Source organism: Sorex araneus, chromosome 3, assembly GCF_027595985.1.
Source record: "Sorex araneus isolate mSorAra2 chromosome 3, mSorAra2.pri, whole genome shotgun sequence".
Classification (NCBI taxonomy): domain Eukaryota; kingdom Metazoa; phylum Chordata; class Mammalia; order Eulipotyphla; family Soricidae; genus Sorex; species Sorex araneus.
The window spans coordinates 183,627,592-183,654,912 of NC_073304.1; the positions used below are offsets into that span (position 1 = coordinate 183,627,592).

The following is a 27,321-nucleotide window of genomic DNA, read 5'->3' on the forward strand; positions in this document are numbered from 1 at the left end:
GGAGAATAGAAATGATTTTATGAAAGTAAATTAAGGTGAGATATATGTTAACAAGTCAGTAATAAGCGATTAAAGCTTATGTGACTGTTGTAATAACCATTATTAGAAATAAAAGGTCAGTCTGTACCATTTGTACAAATATGGGACAGAACTGAAGATAATTGGGTGGGATGCAAGTGTGGGGGTGAAGGTAGCTTCACCTACACAATTTCTTTGAACTATTATATTCACGATCTTTTTTGTTCTTTTTCGTTTTCTGTTTTGATTTCTGTTTTGTTCCCTTCTCCCAATCATTTTATATTTGTTTCATGGGGGGAAAAAAAGATTAGTCTTTAAAAACAAATTTACAAGTTAATTAGATGTGGCCATTGGGTGTGTACATTCTAACTATATCAATGTTCAAATTATTAAATGTGGCAAAAATGTTGTTTATTCTCAAATAGATTCTTTATGATTTTAGAAAAAAAAATCATTACTGTGGAGAAACCCCAGACTTAACACCCTGTCCTGCGCACTCTGCTTCCAATTACTGATTTGCTATCTCATTCCAGATAGTTAGAAAGGGATATTCAAAATACTATTTCGTGTAAGTATGTTTTTTTCCATGCGTTACATTACTGGGAGTTCTCAACACATCTGGCGTAGCAGCCAGAGAGACATTTAAATGCACTGTTTGGGTTGGCAGAGTGACATTATAGTATATGCCAATTTTTAATAGTTTTTGGAAACAGGCAGTTTTAAACTCTCCCTGAACTATTCCCTTAAGAAATTTTTCAATTAAGTAGAACTAAAATTAATGTCTAACATTTTTATTTAAATAAAATAGGCAGCTATAAGGGAGGATTTGTAGTTCTTACTTGTACCTTTGTTTTAGCCGAAGATAAAGCAGCTAAGAGGTGTCTTGAAATCAGTTCATATTTCTAGATAAGAAAAAAATTACCATATCCTCCTTACTACTCTTACATTGAACTAATATTTCTATTGCTACCTCAGTTGTTTCAAATATCTGAGTAATTATCTAGTTCCTGTATCCCTTCCTGTACCATCTGCAGAGTGCAACACTATCTGTTTATGTGAGTGCTTCTCAAACTTATTAAGAGGCTTGGCTTTCAATTGGGGATTTTGTTAAAATTAAAATTTTTAATCATTATGGGGCTGGAGTGATAGCACCGCAGGTAGGGCGTTTGCCTTGCACATGGCCGACCTGGGTTCGATTCACAGCATCCCATATGGTCCCCTGAGCACCACCAGGAGTAATTTCTGTGTGCAAAGCCAGGAGTAACCCTTGTGCATCACCAAGTGTGACCCAAAAAGAAAAAGAAATTTTTGAAATCATTAGGTCTAAGGTGAAAACTTGGATTTTCCAAGTCTTCTAAAGTCTTCCTGCTCTAAGAATCAATCTTGGAGTTGCAAGGTTCCAGACAATAATAAAGCATGTGTTGAGAGCTGGAGTTCACTTTGATTTCTTATTTGTGACTTGTTCTGGCTATATTCAAGTAGTTATGATTCCTGCTCTTCTTTCTGGTATAATATACTCATTTCTCAGACTTATTGATTCAATTTTGGACATCTTTTGACTTTCTTCTGAGGAATAGATTGATTTAACCCCCAGAATCCTCTACCTACACACTTCTCTTCTTCCCCATTACCCATTTTCTTTGAAATGTCTATTGTAAGTATATAAATGGTGATCATGGCTGAGCCACAGGCTATATTAGAAATATATTTCATTACACTCTTTTCCACAATAATTATCTCCTTTTATTCTTGATTTGCTTAGATATCATTATTGATACTCTTTCATAGACACTCCTGTTCCTTTCAAAATAAACACTGAAAAGGCCCTTCTGAGCACAGAGCCAGGAATAGCCCCTGAACACCTCTGGGTGTGGTTCCAAAATGGGGTGGGAGGGGAAGGAAAACCAACCAGAAAATATTTTTTATAATCTAGGAAGTCTAAAATGAGGGTGCCACCCAGAGTGGCCTCTTATAGACATGCATCTAGACTGTGAGCTGTACTTCGACTATGTGCCGCCTGGGGAGGGATTTTCCCTTTCCACCCTGTTTTTCTGCACAGAAAATGGCAGCGGTGGCATCATCCACGTGGCGAGAGCCACCCACTAAGACTTCCACCCAGAGGTAGGAACTTTGCAATGTTGTGGCTCATAGGTGGTCATGGGAAGGGGGTGGTACCTGCACGCCCTCGGCCCAGATAAGATCCGGAGCTGCTGCTCGAAAAACAGACCCTCTGCTCCTAAAGACTATGATCCAAAAGGTCTTCTAACCCATTTTGGCACGCAGAGCGGCTTCTTACAGAAATGCATCTAGACTGTGAACTGAACTAAAACATCAGAAATCCAAAACCGTGCAGCCGCTGTCTCGGCCTTTTGAGCTCATAAAATCTTCATTTTTAGCAATAAAAACAAATTATTTAAATGATGCCTTTTCAGCAGGCCTGATTGTTGGGGGGAAATTCCAAACAATAATAGTGAGTTCTCTATTGAAATATTGAATGTATTCAAAGTATAGAGAATAAAATGAAGATCATTAGCTACTTAGGTGGGGGCTGGGTGGGAGGGGGGTATATTGGGGTTCTTGGTGGTGGAACATGTGCACTGGTGAAGGGATGGGGTTTCAATCATTATATGACTGAGACTTATACCTGAAAGCTTTGTATTTTTTTTCACGTTGATTCAATATAATAAAATAAAATTAAAAAAATGTTTTTTAAAAATGAGGGTGCCAGCACTCTCAAGGGGAGTCCTTTTCCAGATCACAGGCTTTCCATGCTATAGAAGAGGAGAGGGAGCTCTATTCTCAGGCTACTGCCAGACCATTTTTTTGAGAATTTGAACACCCCCACACTGGGCATGTATCTCTAATGTGTATCCCGTGTTTTCTCAACTCATTGCCCTCTTTTTTCCTGAAACTGAATGTTTTTTTTTTTCTGAATGTGAATTTTTCCTGAATTCTTCTTCTTTTTTTCCTCTTTTGATGAAACATATTCTCTAGGAACTTCTAAAACTCAGTGAATGGGAAATAAGGAAATTTAAGACCTATAAATGCTTGAAAATTACATTCTTTCCCTTTCATACTTGATTGAAACAGTGGCTGCATTCTAGGTTGGAGTTTATTCTCTGAGACTTTTGAAGGCATTAGACTCCAGTTCCCATTATTGCTTTTCAAAGATCTGCCATCTAATTTTCATTGTATGTGAGCTATTTTTCCTCCCATCGCTGAAAGCTTTTAGAATCTTTTCATCTATATTCACTGGTATAGGTGTAATTTTTATTCAGCACTCTCACCTGGGAATGCATGTCATTAAAATCTGGAAAACTGCCTTAAATTTTTATTGCAAATTTTCATGACATTTTCTTTCTTTGTGTCTGTGTGACTCTCTCTCTCTCTCTTTCTCTCTCTGTGTCTCTCTCTCTCTCTCTCTCTCTCTCTCTCTCTCTCTCTCTCTCTCTCCCTCTCCCTCTCCCTTCTCTTTTCTTTCAGAGTAAGTGTGTATATTGGTGTGCTTATTTGTTATGTCTTTCTTATGTTTCTTAGTGTATATTGGTGTGTTTATCTGTATGCTTCTGTTTTATGCTTCCTATATGGACATCATTTCCTTTGAGTTCTCTAGATTTTTTTTTTTCTTTTAAAAAATTTTGTGTGTATGCGGGGCTGGAGCAATAGTACAGCGGGTAGGGCATTTGTTTTGCACCCTGCTGACCCAGGCTCGATTCACAGCATCCCATATGATCCCGTGATCACTGCCAGGAGTAATTCCTGAGTGCAGAACAAGGAGTAACCCCCTGTGCATCGCTGGGTGTTTTTTTTTTTTTTTTTTTTTTGTGTGTGTGTGTGTGTGTGTGTGTGGTGTTTTCTTTGGAAACTTTTTTCAAATTGTTTATTCTAAATGATCAGATTTGAAAGTAAGTCTCCAAAGTTGAGTGGAAATATTGTGTTGTTGAACTTTGTTAACTGGTGGGACCTATTTTAGGAGAAAAGAAGGGGGTCTAGATATTTTATTGTAGTAGTTTCAAATATTAGCACATATGCATCGTTTTTTTTTCTCACGATATTCTTCTGGAAACCCTCTCAGTCTCCTCTTTGAGGCTATCTGCTGCTAGAGTTCTAGATGCTGACAGTAAAGAATTAGGAAAAAGCAGTGCATTGAGGCTCATCTGTCTTGGTAGAGAGCTTGTTTCCTCAGTAGTATCTAGTGTTTTAGACACAGAAACCCCCGGCTGGGATTCAGACCTCTTGAAGAAGGCATTGAATTCTCTCTATATATTTTCATCAGGATGGCAGCTCATCACTGAAAACACTGATCCTGAGGTACTGGTGTGCCGAAGCCAGTAGACAGAAAATCACAAGTAAAATTGACAAGTAACAAATATCCCTCTAGGCCAAAGACAAGCCAGGATCTGTGGGCAGATTTACAGTTAGGAGTCAGAATTTTGGAAACCAATTTACTGGTAAAATTGTGCAAAACATCCATATGAGTGGACTGTAGAAAGATTGCAGCCTGGTTGTTTGTGAAAGGAGAATGAGTTCCCTAGGAGGATTTTTACTCTGGTCTCACAGGTGGCACCTGGCATTACAAGACATTGCTATATATCTATAGTGATTGGTAATCTATAGTGACTGTTTATCTATAGTGACTAGTCAACTGCATCTAAGCAGAAAGAAACACTAGTGCACCTCATTCTAAAGTGCTGCTTTCCTCTTGAATTATTCCAGAAGAACCTTTTACGGATAAGTCTTAATATCATGCTTTCTATAAAAGGAGTAATGTATAGAGTCCAGTTTACTAGTGCAGAGTCAATCCTGAAGGGAAAAAAGACAAAAGGTAGAAGATTGAAAACTGACACAGAAGATTAAAATACACACAAAGTACAGTTTATTGATACTTTCTATAAAATTGGGACATTATAAATTTGCTCTTCTTTAATGAGCACCCCACATTTTCAGTTGTACTATGTTTTGTGATCATATTTTGCAATTTTATTTATTTTGTATTCTTGGAAAGAAATTTGAAAAGCAGTGTTTTTTGGGGGGGAAGAGCACATTTTTTAAGTAAGAATTTTTAAATGCATTTAAGTGAAACTCAAGGATAATTGAGTCAACTGTGACTCTAACAGAGCTGCCTCCTGTAAATCCTACCTCAGGAAAAATGTTGGCTCAGATCTCTGTCCTTTACACTCCCTTTCTATGATAGAAAAACATATTTAAATTATAATTTTTCATTGTTCAAATAGATTCAAATTGCATATTTGTATTATATGAAATTTACCACATGCTTATGGTGTTTAAAAGTATATATAACCCTTATGATTTTCTTAATGCAGTTTTCTTTTGTCTAACTTCTGTTTATTTATTTTTTATTTATTTTGGTTTGAGAACCACACCTGGCAGTGTCCAAGGCTTATTCCTGGCCCTGAGTTCAGATATCATTCCTGGAGATGCTCAGAGGGACCATATAGGTTGCCAGGAATCATACCTGAGTTGGCTGCTTGCAAGGCAAGTGCTGGCTTGCTGTATTATTTCTTGGGTCCCAAGCTTATATATTTTGTTACCATTAAGTCTTCCAGTCAACCATAGTCAACTATTAGTGTCTTTCGGGGAATCAAAAGTTACACTTGGGTTTCTGATAGCAGTGTTGGTGAAGTGGGGCTCACTGATCCCTACATTTTTGATGGTACTATGTCCCAAATGGAAATATGTAGTCTGTGTTTAGTCTGGAGTTAGTCACACACCTGAAATTTGAGATATAGAAACATGAACTACTGAGTAAAGCTTTTGAATGAAAATCCATTGATTCATCTTCTTGTATCTTACTGTGTTCATGGGGTCGCTTAAGTGGACAAGTCACTTAAGCTATGGGCCTGTTTTGACATATGTAGTACAGTACTGTTTTTACTGTCTTCCTTTTAGGAATGTCTGGAAGATCCAATAGCTATTAAATGGTTTTACACAGTTCTGTGTATTAGAAGGGTATAAGGAAATAGTGGTTAATTTGGACAAAAGGGACAACTGTACATTAAAGGTGCAGAATTGTACTTTCAGTGGTAAACTTAATATAGCATATAAATGTGTTGGCTTTCAATGATGCATATCTGAAACATTTTAGTGCTTTACTCCCACCAAAGTATCAAAGACCTTTCCTCACTGCCCTTATGTCTCTTCTATTCCACAACTTTTTTTCTTTACAACTATCCTCCCAACTTGGTGGATCACAAATTTTGCCTCATAGACAAGTACATTTATTATAATGAATAGTAATTATGCATTTACTTAACAAAATTTAGAAGATACCTTATGGTAGAAGTGATTCTCATCTTCTAGGCAAAGCAGACAGAACAGTCTTTAGGTATTTGATCTGATGTCCTCTTTCTTCCTTTCTGAATTTGTGGGCGTGTTGGATCCTCCATAATTAGATTACAATTCAGACCAGCTTTGACACCTACCAGCTATATAACTTAAAATAAGTCATTTAGCTTCTTTGGGTTTTGCCTTTATTTAATCTGTGAGCAGAGTTAGCCTAAGAATGAATACATATAGTACCTTGTTCACAGAAACTACCACCCTTGATACCATCCTTATTGTTTCTCATTTTTCTGTATATCAAAATCGAAGAACTGGGACAGCAGGGGTGAGGGGATGGCTCAAAGCACCTTATTTATTCAACATAGTGCCTATAAAAATCCCTGACAATTTTTATACAGACATTGACCAGAGGCTGCTAAATTTTATAGGTAGTAATAAACCCCCAAAATAACAAAAGCACTCCTAGATAAAATGAAGGTGGGAGGCTTTTTTTCCTCACCAAGTTTACATTAAGCTAAAAATTTGTAATAGTAAAGACAGTGTAGAATATAGAAAGACCTGCCTACTGTACTCTATCTGGCCCTATTTTATATTTTCCTCTAGCCAAATAGTACTTCTTTGTGTATATGTATTATAGTTCTTTTAACCATTCATCTGTTTTTTGACACTTGAGTTATTTTCAGATTTGGGGTATTTTCAATAGTGCTCTAGTGAACATAGGAGTGAAAATGTCCTTTTTCAATAGTTTCTTTTGCCTCTGGAGTAATGTCAAGAAGTGGATCACTGGATCATATGAGATTCAATTACTAGTTTTTGAGAAGTGTCCATATTGTTGTTCAGAAAGACTGAGGGTTCTTTTTTGCCACATCCTTGCTAACACTGGTTATTTTTAATCTTTGTCATGTGTTCCAGTCTCACTGATGTGAGATGATATCTCATCATTGATTTGATTTTCATTTCCCTGATGAGGAGTGATAAAGAAAGTTGTTTAATCTGGCCATCTGTATACCTTCTTTGAGAAAGTTTCTGTTTATCACTGCCCCACCCTGCCCTGTGCTAATTTTGAAAAATGTTGGTTGATTTTTTTTTTGTAAAAGTCTACCAGTGGCTTGTAATATTTGATACTAAACCTTTCTCAGATGAATTGTGGGTAAATATTCTTTATCCTAGTATATCTATCTTATTTTACTCATAATTTCTTTGCAGTACATTAGCTTCTGAGTTATCTTTGGATTCTAATTTGGAATCAAATCTTTTATCCATTTTGATTTGACTTTTGTGCATGATGTTAGAAAGGAGTCTGAGTTCATTTTTTTGCATGTGAATGATAAATTAATTTTCGCTAGCATCATTTGTTGAAGAGACTTCCCTTGATCCACTTCATCATAGATTAACTGTCCATGTACCTGCAGATTATCCCTGGACTTTCAATTCTATTCCAGTGGTCTGAGAGTCTCTCCTTATTCCAGTACTACACTGTTTTGATTTCTGTAGCTTTATAATATGACTTAAAGTTAGTGAAGGAGAAGTTTGCCATCTTCTTTGTCCCTAGGGTGCTTTGGCTATACTGAGATTTTTATTATTGCATATAAATTTCAAGGCCATCAGATATATGTCCTTTTGAAATGTCATAGGTATTTATTTCTATTGGGATTTCACTGAATCTACATATTGCACTTTGCACAAGATTGCCATTTAACAATGCTGAGTCTTCCAATATATGGATAGGGGATATGCTTTCATTTTTTTCAGGTCCTCTTTCATTTTTTCATTTTCCTCCCATTACCATTGTCCTCTCCCCCATTGTCCTACTGTTCCTTCCTTAACTCCTCACCCTTGCCCCAATGCCAAGCTTCTTACTGAAGTCCAGTTCTCCTCCATTTCTGTTGCCATTTAGAATTTGATATACCCCTACAAGGTTCTTTTTTCTTTTCTTCTCTTTTCTTTTTTTTCCTTTTCTTTCCTTTTCTTTTCTTTTCTTTTCTTTTCTTCTTAAATATCCCACATAGAAGAGAGGTCATTATGAATCTGTTCCTCTCCCCCTAGCTAATTTCACTCAACATGATACTCTTCAGATTCATCCACATTGCAGCATATGACTTTATATTTTCTTAAGGCTGCGAATTATTCCATTATATATATGTACTGCAGTTTCTTTATCTAGTCCAGTTCATAGACATTTGAATTGTTTCCATATTTTGGCTCTTGTTATGTAGGTTCTGCAATAAACATAGTACTGCAAATGTCTTTTCTAACTTGTACTTTTGGACCCTTGGCGTATATTCCCAGGAGGGGAATTGCTGGGTCATATGGAAGCTCAATTCCTAGATTTTTTTTTTTTTAGGGATGTCCCTGTTGTCTTCCAAATGGGCGGAATCTGTCTGCATCCCATCAGCAGTGAATGGGTGTCTCTTTTTCCCCACATCATCACCAACAGTGGTTGTTTTGATGAGTGCCAGCCAGTCTTTTTTATATGAGGTGAAATCTCATTGTTGTTTTTATTTTAATTTCCTTCATGATTAGTGTTATAGAACATTTTTTCATTTGCTTTTTGATAATTTGTATTTTTTTCTTTGAGAAAGTTCCTGTTCATCTCTTCTCCTTAATTTTTGATAGAGTTAGATTTTTTTTTGGTAGACTTATACAAGTGCTATCTTGGATAATAAAATAATTTCTCCTGGTCTGTGCCTTTGTATTCTGGTGATCATTTCCTTTGAGGTGCAGAACCTTCTTAATTTAATTAATTTGTTTATCTATGCTTTTACTTGCATTTCATCCATTTTTTGTTTTGTTGTGTTTTGTTTTGGGGCCACACCTGGTTGTGTTCAGGGTAACTTAGAGGGTATTGGGGATTGAACCCAGGTTGGCTGCATGCAAGTTAAACACCTTACTTGTCTCTTCAGCCCGTGCATTTTATCCTTAAAGATACCTCTAACATCGATGTCATGGAGGATTCTACCAGTGTCTTCCTTTTTTGTACCTCATGGATTCAAGTTTGATATCTGGGTCTTTAATCCATTTTTATATGACTTTTGTGCATGATGTTAAAAGAGGTCTGAGTTCTATTTTTTTTTTTTTTTGGCATATGGCCCACCAGTTTTCCCAGCAACATTTGTTGAAGAGATTTTCCTGTTCTACTTCTTTTTTTCTCCTTTATCAAGGGTTAACTGATCATATTAATTGAGGCTCTGTCTCTGAGCTTTCTGTATTATTTAATTGATCTGTGGGATGTCTTTATTCCAGCACCATGCAATTTTAATAATTACCACCTTATAGTACAGTTTGGAGTTGGTGAAAGCGATACCCATCTCCTTTTTCCTGAGGATTAGAAATTTAGCTTTAGCTCTTCAGAGGGGTTTATTTTTCCATATAAATTTCAGGGGTGTTTGATCTATTTCTTTTTGTTTTTTGTTTCTTTTTGAGTCACACCCGGTGATACTCAGGGTTTACTCCCGGCTCTGCACTCAGAAATCACTCCTGATGGTGCTCGGGGGACCATATGGGATGCCAGGGATCGAACTCAACTTGGCCATGTGCAAGGCAAATGCCCTACCCACTGTGCTATCGCTTCAGACCCCCTGATCTACTTCTTTGGAAAATGTTATAGTCCCTTCAGTGGGACTGCATTGAAACTGTATAATGCTTTGGGGAGTATTCCTATTTTGACCATGTTAATCCTCCTATTCCATGAACAGGGGATAGTTTCCATTTTCTTATATACTATTATTCCTTGAAATACTGTTTCATAGTTTTCTTTGTATAGGTCTTTCACATCTTAAGCCAGTTCATAGGTATTTGATTTTCAGAGACACAATTGTGAATAGGATGTCCTATTAGAAGCATCTTTCTGTTTAATTTCATTATTTGCATATAGAAAAACCATGTCACTTTACTGTTAATTTTATAGCCTGCTACTTTACTGTACAAGTCAATTGTATCTAGGAGGAGGTGTATTTTATTTTTTTTGAGTTTTGTAGTTTTTCTAAATATAGTATCATATCATCTGCAAATAGTGAAAGTTTTACTTCTTTCTTATCTGGATGCCAATGATTTCTTTTTCTTGCTTAATTACTGTGACAAGTACTTCTAATACTATGTTGAATAAAAGTGGTGAGAGTGAGCATTTGCAGCCATGCAGTTTAGAACTCAGTCAGTGAAGGGTAAAGTTATGATTTCGTTCTGTCCCCTCAGGCTTCTTGACAGTGTTGTGGACTGATTTCTTAAATGGAAGTTAATAAATATCGCAGATTATAGCCCCTGACAATGAGTTTACTGTTATCTGAGACTTATATTATAAGGGAAAATTTAGCCCTCCTGGAAGTAATGAGTTTTGAAAATAATACGTAATCCTCTTGTCCATTTACCACTTATTTTGTGTATCATCAGTTGGAAGCTATAGTGATTGACAAATATGTCCAAGTGATATTGTTATAGTAAAATACACTTTTAGAAAGATTATCTTGCATTATTAAAAGTGTTTTTTTAAATTTATTCTTTTTAAAAAATTGGGTCACTCTTACAATCACAGTTACAAAGCTTTCATGATAGGGGTTTTAGTCATACAATATTTCAACACCCCTCCCTCCACCAATGCACATTTCCTATCAGCAATATCTCCCGAATCTCTTCTACCACCACCACTACCACCCCTAGCTTGCAGCTTTTCTTTTCCTTTTTTCTTTTCCTTTCCTTTCCTTTCCTTTCCTTTCCTTTCCTTTCCTTTCCTTTCCTTCCCTTCCCTTCCCTTCCCTTCCCTTCCCTTCCCTTCCCTTCCCTTCCCTTCCCTTCCCTTCCCTTCCCTTCCCTTCCCTTCCCTTCCCTTCCCTTCCCTTCCCTTCCCTTCCCTTCCCTTCCCTTCCCTTCCCTTCCCTTTCTTTTCTTTTCTTTTCTTTTCTTTTCTTTTCTTTTCTTTTCTTTTCTTTTCTCTCTCCTTTTGTGCATTGTGGTTTGCAGTACAGGTTACGAGAGACCATAACAGCTGCATAGTATTCCACTGTGTAGATGTACCATAGTTTCTTTAGCTAGTCGTCTGTTCTCGGGTACTTGGGTTGTTTCCAAATTTGCTATTGTGAACAGTGCTGCAATGAACATACAAGTACAGATGTCATTTCTGCTGTGTGTTTTTGTGTCCTGGGATTATATTCCCAGAAGTGGTATTGCTGGATCATGTGGAAGCTCAATTTCTAGTTTTTTGAGGACTTCCCATAGTGTTTCTACCCAATACCCAACAGATAAGGGGCTAATATCTAAGATATATAAGGCACTGTAGATACATAGGCAGCTAGAGATTAGGGACAATCCTCTGGAGCAGTGAAAGACATCACAAACTTAACTGAACACGTGAAGAATAAAATGAAAAAGTGGATAGATAAAATTCTAGCCAAAGGTACATAGCTATAGAGCTCCTATCAAATGCAAGTTGTGACATTTATACAATGTTTTTATGAGCTTTACAGAAGCACACTCATATAACTCGTCCTTTATTAATCTGATGTTTTGCATTAATCAGCTCTAGGAGTACTTTGTTACACCTTGCAGCATTGCTTGGTAAGATTTTGAATTCTTAGGAACCTTGACTTTGTCCCTGATAGTGCCTTTTTTTTTCCCCTTTAATGTCTTTTGGTATTTAGTGTTTCACAGGAACAGTGTGATAGCTAGCTTAATTTGCTTCCTTTGTTCATGAACTCCCTTTTCGTGTGCCTATATTTAATTGCTTGCAGATTTTTTCTTTATTCTGAATTTAGTACATTTTATGTGATGTTTCTTGATCTTTACATTAATGTTCAGATCTCGAATATTTTTGAGAATATAAATTTACAAATATATAGGGGGCAGAGCCAGTGGTGCTTAGGTGCTATATTTCTAGCTCTGCTCATGAATGATAGTGTTTAGGAAACCATATGTGGTGTCAGAGATTTGAACTTAGGTTGGCCATATGCAAAACAAACACCTTACTTCCTGTTCTATTTCTGACCCCCATGAGTGTTTCTGATATTAAGGACTTTAATGTCTTTTTCCGCTGAGGAAAAATTTTGTTTATTTATTTATTTTTGGCAAGATTATCTATTTGGTTTTTGTTTCTCCTTGTTTTCCTGGATCTTTATCTGTTCCTCTTTTTATTTTCCCTTCCATACATATCCTGTATCATTTTTCTCTGACTTGTAATGGGAGTGATTATTTATTTCATAATTATGTTTCTTGCTGGATGCAACAAATCTCTAAATTTGTCCCTTATTGTGGTCTCTATCCCAGGTGCACTGAATTGTGTCCTCTTAAATCTTGTTTTTTAAGTAGAAACCAATTTCTCAGCTTTCCTCTTTTATGGAAGGATTTTAATTTTTCTCCACAAGAGGAAAGGGCATACCCATAAATTCACCTCAGCTTCCTCCTTTTCAACCCTTCATTTATACATGTTAATTGTTTGTTTCACTTAGGGGCTGGAGCCATAGCACAGCGGTAGGGTGTTCACCTTTCACACAGTCCACCCGTGTTCAATTCCTCCGCCCCTCTCGGAGAGCCCGGCAAGCTACCGAGAGTATCGTGCCCCCACGGCAGAGCCTGGCAAGATACCCATGGATATTCGATATGCAAAAAACAGTAGCAATAAGTCTCACAATGAGAGACGTTACTGGTGCCCGCTTGAACAAATCGATGAGCAACGGGGTGACAGTGACAATTGTTTATCTTCAGCAAGAGAGATCAGTGTCTGTTGTCAGAAGTTGGGAAGGGTTCTGCTATACATAGACCTCAAATCTTTTTAGATCCAGATGAAGGAAAACTAAAAGGCTTTGGTTGGTGATGGGGAGGGAGAACGCAAGGTGCTAGTGCTTTCTGTCTAGCCCAGCCCACCCGGCTGTCCATAAGGTGTGAGCAGGTGTGGTTAAGTGAATTTATCTTAGGTTCTCAAAGCATAATAAGCACACCTGAAAGGTTCTGCTTGAGTGTGCTGGAGTTCCCCACCTGCAGATGAGTTATTATTTTTCTTTTGCTGAGTCACACGTTGATCTTTTCTTTCTGTTCCTGGATCCTGTAATTATTTCTGACATTTTCCCCTAGTGTATGACCCTTCCCCCATTTTTAATTTCCATAGAAAATTTCAAGTACAGTTTGTGTTGTTCATAAAAAAGGAAGTTAAATGAACACCCTCAGGAAAAACTGTTTATTCACTGTTTAATATATCTCCAAATGTCATTAGCAATATAAGCAAAAGGGATAATAACAGAGATTGAGAGCTGCCAGTGACCATTGTGTATACTAGAAAGGCAGCAAACTTATCTGAAAATACATAACACACTTTGTGACTGTATAATTTGAGACTGTAATTGCAGCTAGGAAAAAATTATGAATAAGATAATTTGATGAACCAGATAGTATGTCTTAGTGCTATTGATTCTGTCAATTTTTGTGTCACAGTTTATATTGTTGATTATTTCCTTTCTATGCGGGAATGGCACTCAAGCATCTCAAATTAATAAGTGACAGAAGTATGAACTGCTTCTCTAAACCAAATGCAAATACGTACCAGGAAGTAAACTATCAGTTTCTAGGATACTATACTGTTAAGAATCTGTAAGTCAGCTGGCTGTTTCTCAGCTTTGCTCTGAAACCTGTGTTTAATTTGCTTTTAATAGAGCATGGTTAGGGGAATTTCCACCTTAGTAGCTAGTGGTCCACAGGGTGGGAATTCCCCCAAGTCCCTCGATCTTGGAAGTCTTCTTCTGAGGTCTTAATAACTGACAAGTGGAATAAGTTCTATCAAATCAATCAACAGTGGCAGTATAAAAAGCCTTTAAAAAAATGATTTAGCAATGTTTTCTAAAGTTCATGCAGCAGCCATAAATATACTTTGCTAAAAATGAAGAGAAATGATAATTGAGGAAAGAATTCATTGTTCAAAATTATGGAAGCATTCTTAGTATTTCACAATAGGATATATTTAGTGATTGTTTAGTTAATAGAATATTTTGTACTAATTAGAAATTATAGCTGAAAACTGTATCACTGTATTACTGTCATCCCGTTGTTCATCGTTTTGTTCCAGCAGGCACCAGTAACGTCTCCATTTGTCCCTGCCGCGTGCTAGCATAGCCCAATGGTATATTTGGGGCTCTTTCAGAATCAGGGGAATGAGGACCGCTGTTGTTACTAACAGTAATAGAAAACTATGTAATAATGTAAAAGAATATAAATGATATGTTAACAGATGTATAAGTTGCAGTTCTATGAAAACAAATGTATGACAAATCTTAGAAATAATTATCTGCTCTTTTTATTTCTCTGTTAAAGTTATTTCTCTCTCAGATGTCAAAATGATTTATCTGTCAAAATGATTTTTCACTAAAAGGATATATTCACATCATTATGCATTGCTGCACATAGTACAATAGCCAAGATATGAAATTAACCTAGGAGTCCAGTGACAGATGAATACGTATGAAGATGTAGCATATATACACATTAGAATACTATGCAGCTTCTAGGAGTGATGAAATAATGCAATTTGCTGCAGCGTGGTTAGAACTGGTAGATACCATGTTGAGTGAAGTAAGCTAGATGAAGAAAGACAATCTCATGATTGTCTCAAAATCTCATATGATCATCTCATAATCTCGTAGGATGATCTCACTTATCTGGTGTATAGAATACAAGATGAGGAAATGTATTGTTAAGGGGGATGCCTAAATAGCCCTTGACCCCAGTCACCCCTGTGACCTCTTGACCCTTCAGCCCCTTGTGACCCCAGTGATCTCTTAACCCTGGAGGAGAAAGACAGAGAAAGAAATCAAGGGGAAGGGGGAAGAAGAGAATGGAAAGTAATGGGTGAATAGGCTCAGGGTTTCAGTTACAATGGTGATATGGTAGTATAGCCATATATCCAGAACACAGACTCAGCAACACTATAAACTTGAGATCTAAACCACAACCACTGGAAATTCGTAATGTGCCTGACAAATTGAGGGTGGGGATAGGGATGAAATATGGACCACTGCTGGAGTGAAGTTGACATGGGTGGTGGGATTTTTGTCAAATCTCTTACAAATATTTTATTTGCCTATAAAGTCTGAAGAGTTACAAAATTTGACTATTAGAAAGTTTGTAGCACTGTTGTCCCATTGTTTATCGATTTGCTCGAGTGGGCACCAGTAACATCTCCATTGTGAGACTGTTTTTGGCATATCGAATATGCCGCAGAACAATGGAACAGAGCGGAATATCCCTAAACACAACCCCAAATATATCATCATCTAATCTTTGATAAGGGGCAAGAAATGTGAAGTGGAGCAAGGAAAGCCTCTTCAACAAATGGTGCTGGCATAACTGGACAACCACATGCAAAAGAATGAACTTAGACCTTGACCTGACACCATGCACAAAAATCAGATCAAAATGGATTAAAGACCTCAACATCAAGTGGACATGATAGTTGTAGTAGATAGAAAATGGTGCTACTAATACATCAGAATTGTTTGATAACCTATTTTTTCTACTGAAGACAGATAGATGGACAGTTTGATGTTTATATAACCTCATCAGTTGCTCATTAAAAAATTATGGTTGATAGACATCAAAAAGTTGTATTTTTATAATAGAAACCTATTGAGTTTGGATATAATTTAATGTAGTATAATCAAATGATACTTATAAGGATATAAGTAAATGTTGGCTTAACATTTTTATAAAAATTTATAAATTTACTGTACATTTACAGGTTTGTGGGACCTGGGGCCGAGATCTCCAAGGCTGCTTGTATCAGGACTAGGCTTCTTCCACCCAGATTTCACATTTTCCAGTAGGTAGTCAGTCATACCCAGAAACTGCCCCCAGCACCGTGTAATCCCATCAATGGCCAACATCCACAATACAGTACTATTATTCATGAAAAGTATATGTGAATTAATGTCATCTAATAGAGAAAGTAGATTCTAATTTAGATGTTACAGAGCTCAAGACTGGTGCGATTTTCAGTGTCCTGACCTTCCTGTGGCATAAAATAACGTTGAATTTATAAGACTGGAAATTTTGTATATGTAGTCTCAACATACCTATTTTGGACACACTGGCTAACAGAATCCAGAAAATAAACAATAAACACAGAAAGGTTTATTTGTTTTCACTTTTATAGCGTCTATTCAAAACCTGAGTCACCATGCAAAAAGAAATAGCAGTCATGCATTTTTTTTCAACCTTAAAATGAAGTGTTTTGAACTTTTTCTGTATTTCAACCAGTTAGAGTAAGCACCTGACTCCAAGGTTAATCTAGACATAGGCTTCCTGTGAGCTGTGTCGGAAGAAAATATGCTAATAGAAATTTTGTAAAAATAGAAAAAAAAAAGACCTCAACATCAGACCACAGTTCATAAGGTACTTCGAAGACAAGGTCGGCAAAACCCTTCACGATATTGAAGCTAAAGGTATCTTCTAAGAGGACATAGAACTAAGCAATTAAGTAGAAACAGAGATAAACAAATGGGACTATATTAAACTGAAAAGCTTCTGCACAGCAAAAGACACAGTGACCAGAATACAAAGGCCATCTATAGAATGGGAAAGGATATTCCCCCAATACCCATCCGATAAAGGGTTGATATCAAGGGTATATAAAGCATTGCTTGAACTCTACAAGAAGAAGACATCCAACCCCATCAGAAAATGGGCCGAAGAAATGAACAGAAACTTTTCCAAGGAAGAGATACGAATGGCCAAAAGGCACACGAAAAAATACTCTGCATCACTAATCATCAGGGAGATGCAAATCAGAACAACCATGAGATACCACCTCATACCACAGAGAATGGCACCCATCCAAAAAAACTAAAGCAACCGCTGTTGGAGAAGATGTGGGGATAAAGGGACCTTTCTACACTGCTGGTGGGAATGCCGACTGGTCCAGCCCTTTTGGAAAACAATATGGACGCTTCTCAAAAAATTAGAAATTGAGCTTATATTTGATCCAGCAATACCACTTCTGGGAATATATCCTGAAGAAACAAAAAAGTGTAGTCGAAATGACATCTGCACTTATATGTTCATCGCAGCACTGTTTACAATAGCCAGAATCTGATAAAAACCCGAGTGCCCAAGAACAGATGACTGGTTAAAGAAACTTTGGTACATCTATACATTGTAATTCTATGCAGCTGTTAGAAAGGATGAAGTCATGAACTTTGCATATAAGTGGATCAACATGGAAAGTATCATGCTAAGTGAAATGAGCCAGAAAGAGAGGGACAGACATAGAAAGATTGCACTCATCTGAGGAATATAGAACAACAGAGTAGGAGACTAATACCCAAGAATAGTAGTATATAATACCAGGAGGTTGGCTCCATAATTTGGAAGCTGGCCTCACACGCTGGGGGAAAGTCATCCCAGATAGAGAAGGGAACACCAAGTAATATGTGATTGGAGATCCTGCGCGGGAAGGGAGATGCGTGCTGAAAGTAGACTAGAGCCTGAACAGGATGACCACTCAATACCCCTATTGCAAACCACAACACCCAAAAGGAAAGAGAGATATCAAATTGGAATGCCCTGCCACAGAGGCGGGGTGAGGTGGGGGGGATAGGATTGGGGGGGTGGGAGGGATACTGGGTTCATTGGTGGTGGAGAATGGATACTGGTGGAGGGATGGGCTCTCAAACATTGCATGAGGGAAAAACAAGCACGAAAATGTGTGAATCTGTAACTGTCCCCTCACTGTGACTCACTAATTAAAAAATAAAAATTAAAATTAAAAAAAAGTAAAAAAAAACATAATGGTATTGTGTTTTGGACAATGTATCTCTGAAGTTAGCACTGATTTTTTCCAGATTCTGGCTATTGTTAACAGTGCTGCGATGAACATATAAGTGCAGATGTCATTTCGACTATACTTTTTGGCTTTTCTGGGATATATTCCCAGCAGTGGTATTGCTGGGTCGAATGGGAGCTCAACCTCTAGTTTTTTGAGAATCGTCCATATTGTTTTCCAAAAGGGCTGAACTAGCCGGCATTCTCACCAGCAGTGTAGAAAGGTTCCTTTATCCCCACATCTTCTCCAACAGCAGTTGCTTTTGTTCTTTTGGGTGTGTGCTAGCCTCTGTGGTGTGGAGGTGGTATCTTGTGGTTGTTCTGATCTGCATCTCTCTGATGATTAGTGATGTAGAGCAATTTTTCATGTGCCTTTTGGCCATTCGTATCTCTTCCTTGGAAAAGTTTCTGTTCATTTCTTCGGCCCATTTTTTGATGGGGTTGGATGTTTTCTTCTTGTAGAGTTCAACCAGTGCTTTATATACCATTGATATCAACCCCTTATCTGATGGGTATTGTGTAAATATCCTTTCCCATTCTGTGGATAGTCTTTGTATTCTGGTCACTGTATCTTTTGCGGTGCAGAAGCTTTTTAGTTTAATGTAGTCCCATTCGTTGATCTCTGTTTTTACTAGATTGCTTAGTTCTGTGTCATCTTTGAAGATACCTTTATCTTCAATATCGTGGAGGGTTTTGCCGACCTTGTCTTCAATGAACCTTATGGTTTGTGGTCTGATGTTGAGGTCTTTAATCCATTTTGATCTGACTTTTGTGCATGGTGTCAGGTCAAGGTCTAAGCCCATTTTTTTGCATGTGGTTGTCCAGTTGTGCCAGCACCATTTGTTAAAGAGGCTTTCCTTGCTCTACTTCACATCTCTTGCTCCCTTATCAAAGATTAGATGATCTTGATCATCTAAGATAACATTGAGGTTGTGTGTGGGGATATTCCACCCTGTTCCATTGGTTCCATTGGTCTGCGGCTCTGTCTTTGTTCCAGTACCATGCTGTTTTAATTGTTACCGCTTTGTAGTAGAGTTTAAGGTTGGGGAGGGTGATGCCTCCCATCATCTTTTTCCCAAGAATTGTTTTAGCTATCTGTGGGCCTTAAACCCGAGTGCCCTAAAACAGATGACTGGTTGAAGAAACTCTGGTACATCTATGCAATGGAATACTACGCAGCTGTTAGAAAAAATGAGGTCATGAATTTTGCATATAAGTAGATCAGCATGGAAAGTATCATGCTAAGTGAAATGAGTCAGAAAGAGAGAGACAGACATAGAAAGATTGCACTCATATGTGGAGTATAGAATAATAGACTATAAGACTAACACCCAAGATTAGTAGAAATAAGTACCAGGAGGTTGTCTCCATGGCTTGGAGGCTGGTCTCTCATTCTGGGCAACTCAGAGAAGGGAACACCAAGTAAAATGTGATCGGAGGTCATGCGGGGAAAGGGTGATGCGTGCCGAATATAGACTAGATACTGAACACAATGGCCACTCAACACCTTTATTGCAAACCACAACACCTAATCAGAGAGAGAGCTCAAAAGGGAATACCCTTCCATAGTGGCAGTGTGGGGTGGGGGAAGACGGGAATGGGGAGGGTGGGAGAGATGCTGGGTTTACTGGTGGTAGAGAATGGGCACTGGTGAAGGGATGGGTTCTTGAACTTTGTATGGGGGAAACATGAGCACAAAAATGTATAAATCTGTAACTGTACCCTTACGTTGATTCACTAATTAAAAATAAATAATTTATTTTAAAAAATTAAAAAATAAAGTTATCACTGAAGAAAAAGGATGAGAGAGAAAGAGTAAAAGAAAAATAATGCTCAGGGGCTGGAGCAATAGCACAGCGGGTAGAGCATTTGTCTTGCATGCAGCAGACCCAGGTTCAATTCCCAGCATCCCATACGGTCCCCCAAGCACCGCCAGGAGTAATTCCTGAATGCAGAGCCAGCAGTAATCCCTGTGCATCTTCGGGTGTGACCCAAAAAAGCAAAAATCAAAACAAAACAGTGCTCATTATAAAGAAATCAAGCAATCCAAAAATTCAAGGAAGAGCACCTAGAAATAGTCTTTATTAATATTTGGTTAACATTATCATCTATTTATATCCTGTAGGTGTTTAGGTGTGTATCCTCTCACCCATTGTTTCACTCTCTGAAGTTTCTTTTATACTCAGTGTTAAAAACTGCAGCCCAGAAATACTCCATCCAGTGGTATACATTCTGAGGGAGAGATATCACATCCACAATTTTTATTACAATGCGTTATTTTAATTTTTCTATCATACTAGTTACTGATAATTCTGTACTGTGCCTAGGTCATAAATATGATTTTATCCTAGACATGTGCACCTAGGAAATATATACAGTATGACATAGATCATTATGCTGCCTAAGTAAAATTAATTAAAGTGAAATACAGATTTGGTTGTCTGTTATAAAAAGAAGATAAATTTTTCATAGATAATTTTTAGTCAATTTTTTAAAAACACTGTTATTTACAAAGTTGTTTATTATATAGTTTTTTTAAGCATTTATTCCAACACCACCAGTGTGATTGACCTTCCCTCTACTAGTATTCCCAGTTTCCCTCCCAATCCCATATTGCCCCCTTAGACGCATAACAAATGTGCCTTTTATTGCTTTTTCTAATAAAACTTTAAGAACAGGCAACTAGGATGATCAGAAAATTAATCAGTAAGAGCCAAGTTAGTGATATGATATGATTCCTTCCTATGTAAATAGGAAAATTAAAACCATTCAATGTGATATAATAAAATGCCCATTCTCATTTACATTTATATGTTTCCAACTCTGGAATCTAAAGTATATTACATTAAATCTTGTTTTATACTTGGATCTCACTGTGGTATTAATCATGTCTCACCTGTTATTAACAAAACTTTTAAAGCAATTCTCTGTTAATATATTTTGGAATTTACACGGAATAGGTAAGGCCTACATATGTAAATTTCTCCTTTAATCTTTATATAAATACTGTGGTTTACAACGTTGTTCATGGTGATTTGTTACAGGCTTTCAATATACCAACATCAGTCCCACCACCTTACAACTTCCCTCCATCATTGTCTCTAATTTTCCCAAACACACTTAAGCCTGCCCCCATTGCAGGTCCTCAGTAATTTATTTTATATAGCTTGTTGTCAATAATTTGCTAACAGAATGATCAAAAAATGGGTTCCATAGAAGATAGTGAAAATTATTGTATCTCACCATGGAGCCATTAAGTCATTGTATAAGAGATTACTAAAATGTTGCAGGTTAAGTTTTCTGTATTTATTTTGTGAATGGAGATTGGCTGCCTTCTGTGTTGCATCCTATCCAATCTGGTGTGCTATTACTGGTTTATCAGTGTTGTAGAGTTTGAGATGTCACTCCAGGAAGCCAGAAATTTTAACAGGGTGATACAGCTGGAGTTAAATTTCTAACTGGGTGGCTGGCAACTTTGAGTGTGTGTGTGTGTGTGTGTGTGTGTGTGTGTGTGTGTGTGTGTGTGTGACTGCCAGGGCATCCGAAAATACAGGGAAATGGAGGGAGATAGTCCATCCCAACTCCGAGAAGTCCTGGAAATTTCAGTTATAAAATCCGCAAACCTGAATTTTTCAGCAGATTAATTTCTGGATGAGGTTTGGGTCTCCAACAGTGGAGACTAACTGGAGGCATGAGAGATTTTGGAATGTTGGAGCTGGGATAGAGGCCAGCCCAGAGCTGTCCCACTCCTGGGTACCCTCATGACTCAGCCATGCACTGATTTCTGGAAAAATTCTTGTGAGACTTGTTGATCTCTTTTGAGATTTATTTATGAGTTTCTGGATCATGGCCAGTGGATGAGCTTAAATGGAGCCAGAGGTGGTTCATGGGTATCTCCATGAAAAAATTCTTTATAAAGGATAGTAATTACTAAAAGATAAATGTAAGGTTAAAAAATTAATTACATAAAACATTGAAGCTCTATGTGTTTGTAAAGCAGTAAGGTTCTTTCTCCTCCACTGCTTCCTGATTTCAAGTTACAATTTACATCATCCCTTTTTATAACATATCTTTTCCCAAACTAATTTCTATTTGTTTGTTTCAGGTAGTATTTAAATTAATTAACTTCTTACAGATTTCTCTATGTCATGCTTGCTCCTTGTTCAATCTAGAGTTGTTTGTTTTCTTAAATTTCATACAACTTCTTGGCTAACTAGATGGCATCATAAAATTGTTTTCTTAATAGATACCACATGGTCCCTAAAATCTTATAATGTCAGTTTTAATATTAGAATGACAACTTGGTCAGCCAAGTAATTTCAGTGGGTCAAGTTTTCTCCTTAATCTTTTATATTTCTTTGGGGCCAGAGTGATAGTACAGTGGGTTTGGCACTTGTCTGGCATGTGGCCATCTATCTGAGTTTGACCCATGGCACCTCATATTGTCCCCCTTGCTTGCCAGGAGCGAGCCCTGAGTGCAGAGCCAGGAGTTAGTCCTGAGCAGTCGGGTATGGCCTAGAAAGAAAGTAAAATTTTTTGGCATTTGCTCTCCATCTCCTAAAATTTTTTTAGATCAATTTTTTTGTGTGTCCTAATACTGTTTTTGATTTCCTTTTTTGAATTAGAATCATAGTTTTCTTTTGGGAGAAGAGTTTTATTTGGGACTACCCTCAATGATGCCAGGGCCTGCTCCTCACATAACACAGAGGAAACCATACAGTGCCAGGTATTGAACTTGATCTGTCTTTATGCCGAGCATTCACTGTAGCCCTTTGAATTCTGTCCTTGGCCCCATGAATTGTAATTTTCAAACATGAGCTTATTTATTTTCATTTGAGATATGTATTACGAGGAAGAACCATCACAATACAGTACAGTGGTGTGATATGGAGTATTTTTAGAGTATTAATCATTCATTCATCTTTACTTTCCTGTGTAGAGATAATCGATGACCTTGCCAACCTGGTGGATAACACAGATGAGAAACTTCGCACTGAAACCAGACATGTGAATTTGGTGGACAGAAAGTCAACATCCTGTGGTAAGAGATGCGTGGTCAGGGTTCTATCTCTTTAATTCATTTTTTATTTACTCTGCATTGAGTTTCTGTGTTTAATCCTGCAAGATTTGATTACTGTTCTAATAAAGGCAGTCTTGTTTGATGAAAATTTTAAGATACCAAAACTTATTAAAATGAATTGGTTATGAATACAGAGTGAAGTATAATGCATTGTTATATATTTTAAAATTTAAAATAAGAGAAATCAGAGACAGGATAAGAGTGGGGGGCATTTGCTTTTCATGCTGCTGATCTGGGTTTAATCCCCACACCCCATATCGTCCTCAAACCCCTCAAGGAATGATCCCAAAGTTCAGAGGCAGGACTAAGAACCACCAAGTATGGACCAAAATCTAAATAAATAAATACAATTAAAATAAGATAAATATTATATGAACATAATTTTAAATATTTATTTATTTTTATTTTTATTATTATTATTTTTTTTGCTTTTTGGGTCACACCTGGCAATGCACAGGGGTTACTCCTGGCTCTGCACTCAGGAATTACTCCTGGCGGTGCTCAGGGGACCATATGGGATGCTGGGATTCGAACCCGAGTCGGCTGTGTGCAAGGCAAACGCCCTACCCACTGTGCAAACGCCCTACCCACTGTGCTATCACTCCAACCCCTAATTTTAAATATTTAATATATTAATTTTTATTTTTATTTAAAGAGCCACAATTTGCAAAATTATTCGTAATTAAAGTTTAGGCATATGATATTTCTACACCAATCACACCACCAGTGTCAACTTTCCTCCACCAGTGTTTAATATATTTAAATTATAAATATATGCTTACAGAGAATAATGGTCTTGGAAATTGCAAAATTTGGAAAATGCTAGTTGATGGTAGTAGATCTAAGGAGTTTTGGAAACAGACTTACCTAATTTTGTGCCTATTTTTAGCTGAAACTTTTTGTTCAGGTGGCCAGAGCAATAGTACAAGGGGTAGGGCATTTGTCCTGCATGGGACCCATCTGGATTAGATCCCTGGCATTTCATATGGTCCCCAAGCATCACCTGGAGTGATTCTTACATGCAGAGCAGGAGTAACACCTAAGTATTGCCAGGTGTGACCCCCAAACAAAAAAACCTTTTTTTTCAGTTGTTGCACAATGGGTAAGAGTCTAGTATAAAATTTTTAACTAGTTCAAATCCTATATTTAATGACATTATCTTTTTTTTTTTTATTAGTGAATCACTGTGAGGTACAGCTACAGACTTGCAAACTTTTATGCTTACGTTTCAGTCATATAGTGGTCAAGTGCCCATCCTCCACCAGTGCCCATTTTCCACCATCAATGGTCCCAGCATCCCTTCCACCACCACCATCCCATTCTCCCCCAACTCCACCTCTTCTTTGTGTACACAATGGAATACTATGCAGCTGTTAGAAAAGATGAAGTCATGAATTTTTTTTTTAAACTGGGGATGGGAGTGGCCACACCCAGTGATGCTCAGGGATTACTCTTGGCCTTGCACTTAGGGATCACTCCTGGTAGGTTTAGGGAACCTAATGCCAGGAATCAAACTCGGTCAGTCTCATACAAGGTAAGTGCCCAACCCACTAAACTCACCTCCTGTACCCACCTACCCACCTCCAGCCTCTAGTGATGTTATCTTTGGTGGACACTTTATATTTAATACCTTGTACTTAAAGTGGAACTATACATGCCAATATGAAAATTACTTGAAGTAATTCTTCAGACACTGAATGACAGGTCATCTCCTATGTATTCTGGTTTAATAACATTCAGGACTTTGAATGTTCATTTAACAAGTGTTATTATTAAATAATTACCAGTTGTGATGTAGGTTCTTAGTATTCTGTAGAATTTCTGGTGCAAATGTTACTGAAACGTTTAGATTATATATTACATGCTGTGCCTTCCCTAAGGTAAGTGATATTAAATGTTGGTGACAGGAATCGTAATGATTATTATCTCACAAGGTTGCAAGTTTATAAAGTAAATATCTTTAGTATGAATGAAAATGCGATCAGATTTTTCAAAAACCTCATGATATGATTTTAAGATTTGCCTTTTAACGCTTTCCTTATGGAAAAGATAATCAGTTATTTGATCTACCCAATTTTAGAACAAGTAACTTGGGTACAAACACTGTACAGATTGTGAAGAGTTACGCTACATGCCTCTGTTTGCTAGTTAAAATGAAAGTCAAGAATAAGTAAGGTCAGTCAGAAAAAAAGGGATAAATACATATGTAGGATCTAAAGATACAAAGTAAGTAGCAACAAAGGGCCAAAGGCAACACAAGAGAACTGATCAACACAATTGAGTTGGCTGGGGGAGGGGAGGTAGTTAAAATGGAGTGACGTTGTGGTAGGGAGGTGAGTATACTGGTGATGGCTAGAGTATTGGAATTGTGTGCACGGAAAACCAACAATATCAATATTAAAATCACACAGAGATTCAATAAAATAAAGAAAAAAACATTTTTAACTAAAAAAGGAAGAACAGCGAGGGTCCAAGAAATCATACAGCAGACAGTGTGCTTGCCTTGTACCTGGCTTACCCTGGTTCTATTCTTAGACCCCTGTCTGGTGCCTGGCCCCCCATCAAGAGTGATCCTGGCACCGTGTGCAGATTTTGGAGACAACTCTGAGAATGGCTGGGTATGACCCAAAAACAGACGCCGCCGCCCCCCCCCCAAAAAAAAAAAAAAACCCACAGGGTGAAAAGAAAAAAAAACTCAGGTTGAAATAACACCAGATAGATGTGGACTCCAACATCTTAGAGGAAGTGAGAGTCTCAGGAACCTCCTTGCTTACTTTTTATTACCTGTTCTGCTTTCCCAAACTGTAGGGTTCCAATCCACAAAATACTTACTCACTAGTGCTTCTGACTGCTTTGTAGATATTCATACTTAGAATGGACCATGAAAGTTCATAATTGCTCTGAAGTATACCCACCAGGTAAAGCTCTACTGCCTGGCACAAAAAAAAAGAAAAACAAACATACAAGAAGATGCATCTCTAAAGGAAGGCACATTTGTCTTAGATCTCCAGAGTTAATCAAAAATAAAATTTTCAGGACCATAACCAGGCCATAGTCAAAGTTAACAGTAGTACAAGGGATATGGCATGGGTAATAAGGCTTATGTTTTGCATGTATAAGACCAGGAGGTCAGTCTGTTACACTGATACTACCCCACCACTAACATACCATCAGGAGTAACTTGAATACTCAGCATGTAAGGAGTGTCCCTACCCACCACATAATGATAGGAAAAATATCAAATAATATGGATTATTTGATATTATGTCAAATTGATATTATATCAATAATGTCAAATAATGTCAATAGCAAATAAAAAATCAAATAATGTATGGGAAAAGTACAGCATGAACAAGAGCTAGCAACACTGAAACTGATCTGTACAAATTCGCAGCATTAGAATGATCAGACATAGATTGTAATCAGACATAGATTGTAAAATAAATTTTGATTTTATAGTTAAAGACATCGCAAGCTTAAAAGTATCTTCAGAAATGGAAATTTTTTAAATTAACAAAATTTGAAAAGGGACCAAGCAGAACTTCTAGAAATTAATAAACAAAACAAAACAAAACTGAAATTAAAAATCAGTGTTTTGTTTCACCAGAGAAGAAAATCAACCAGAGGATAGATCAAATAAGCTATATTTCCTTTTCAGAAATGCAGTTTTTGCAAAGAATATCCAAATAATAGGACAGTTAAATTATAATCTTAGTAAGAATAGCATGGGAGGGAATTCCAGTCAAGGTGGCAGCAGTGCAGTGCCAGTGCCAGAGCTGGTGGAGGGACAGCAACTCTCAGAGCTCTAAACAGCCAATGGGGTCATAAAAGTTCCGTGTGAGTGAATGTGGGTGCCCCTTGGATATTCTCTCTCAGGGAGAGTGCCATTAAATGAAACTGGCTGTTTGCCTACCATATAGCACCAGCTCAGAGTGGGACACATGAGGATGGTGATAGGGTGGCTGCCAGCTGATGGAGCACAGGCCCTGGAGTTGAGGAGCACCCCAGGTTCCCACCATAGGGTTCCAGAGACTTGCCACCATTGGGGCAGCCCTCCTAGCATTTCTTCCACAGACCAGCCTGTGTCACCCTCAGTATATTATAGAAGAAAACCTCCCTTAGGGCCAGCT

General features: G+C 37.5%; 1 protein-coding gene across 1 annotated transcript in view; it reads left to right on the top strand.

The window, feature by feature from the left end:
- Positions 1-27,321, top strand: part of STX8 (syntaxin 8) — a 327,110-nt gene that overhangs the window by 173,278 nt on the left and 126,511 nt on the right. The window contains exon 7 of the mRNA XM_004605184.2: positions 23,051-23,152. Coding sequence (XP_004605241.1) covers positions 23,051-23,152 — 102 coding nt within the window. The remainder of the gene's footprint in view (positions 1-23,050; positions 23,153-27,321) is intronic.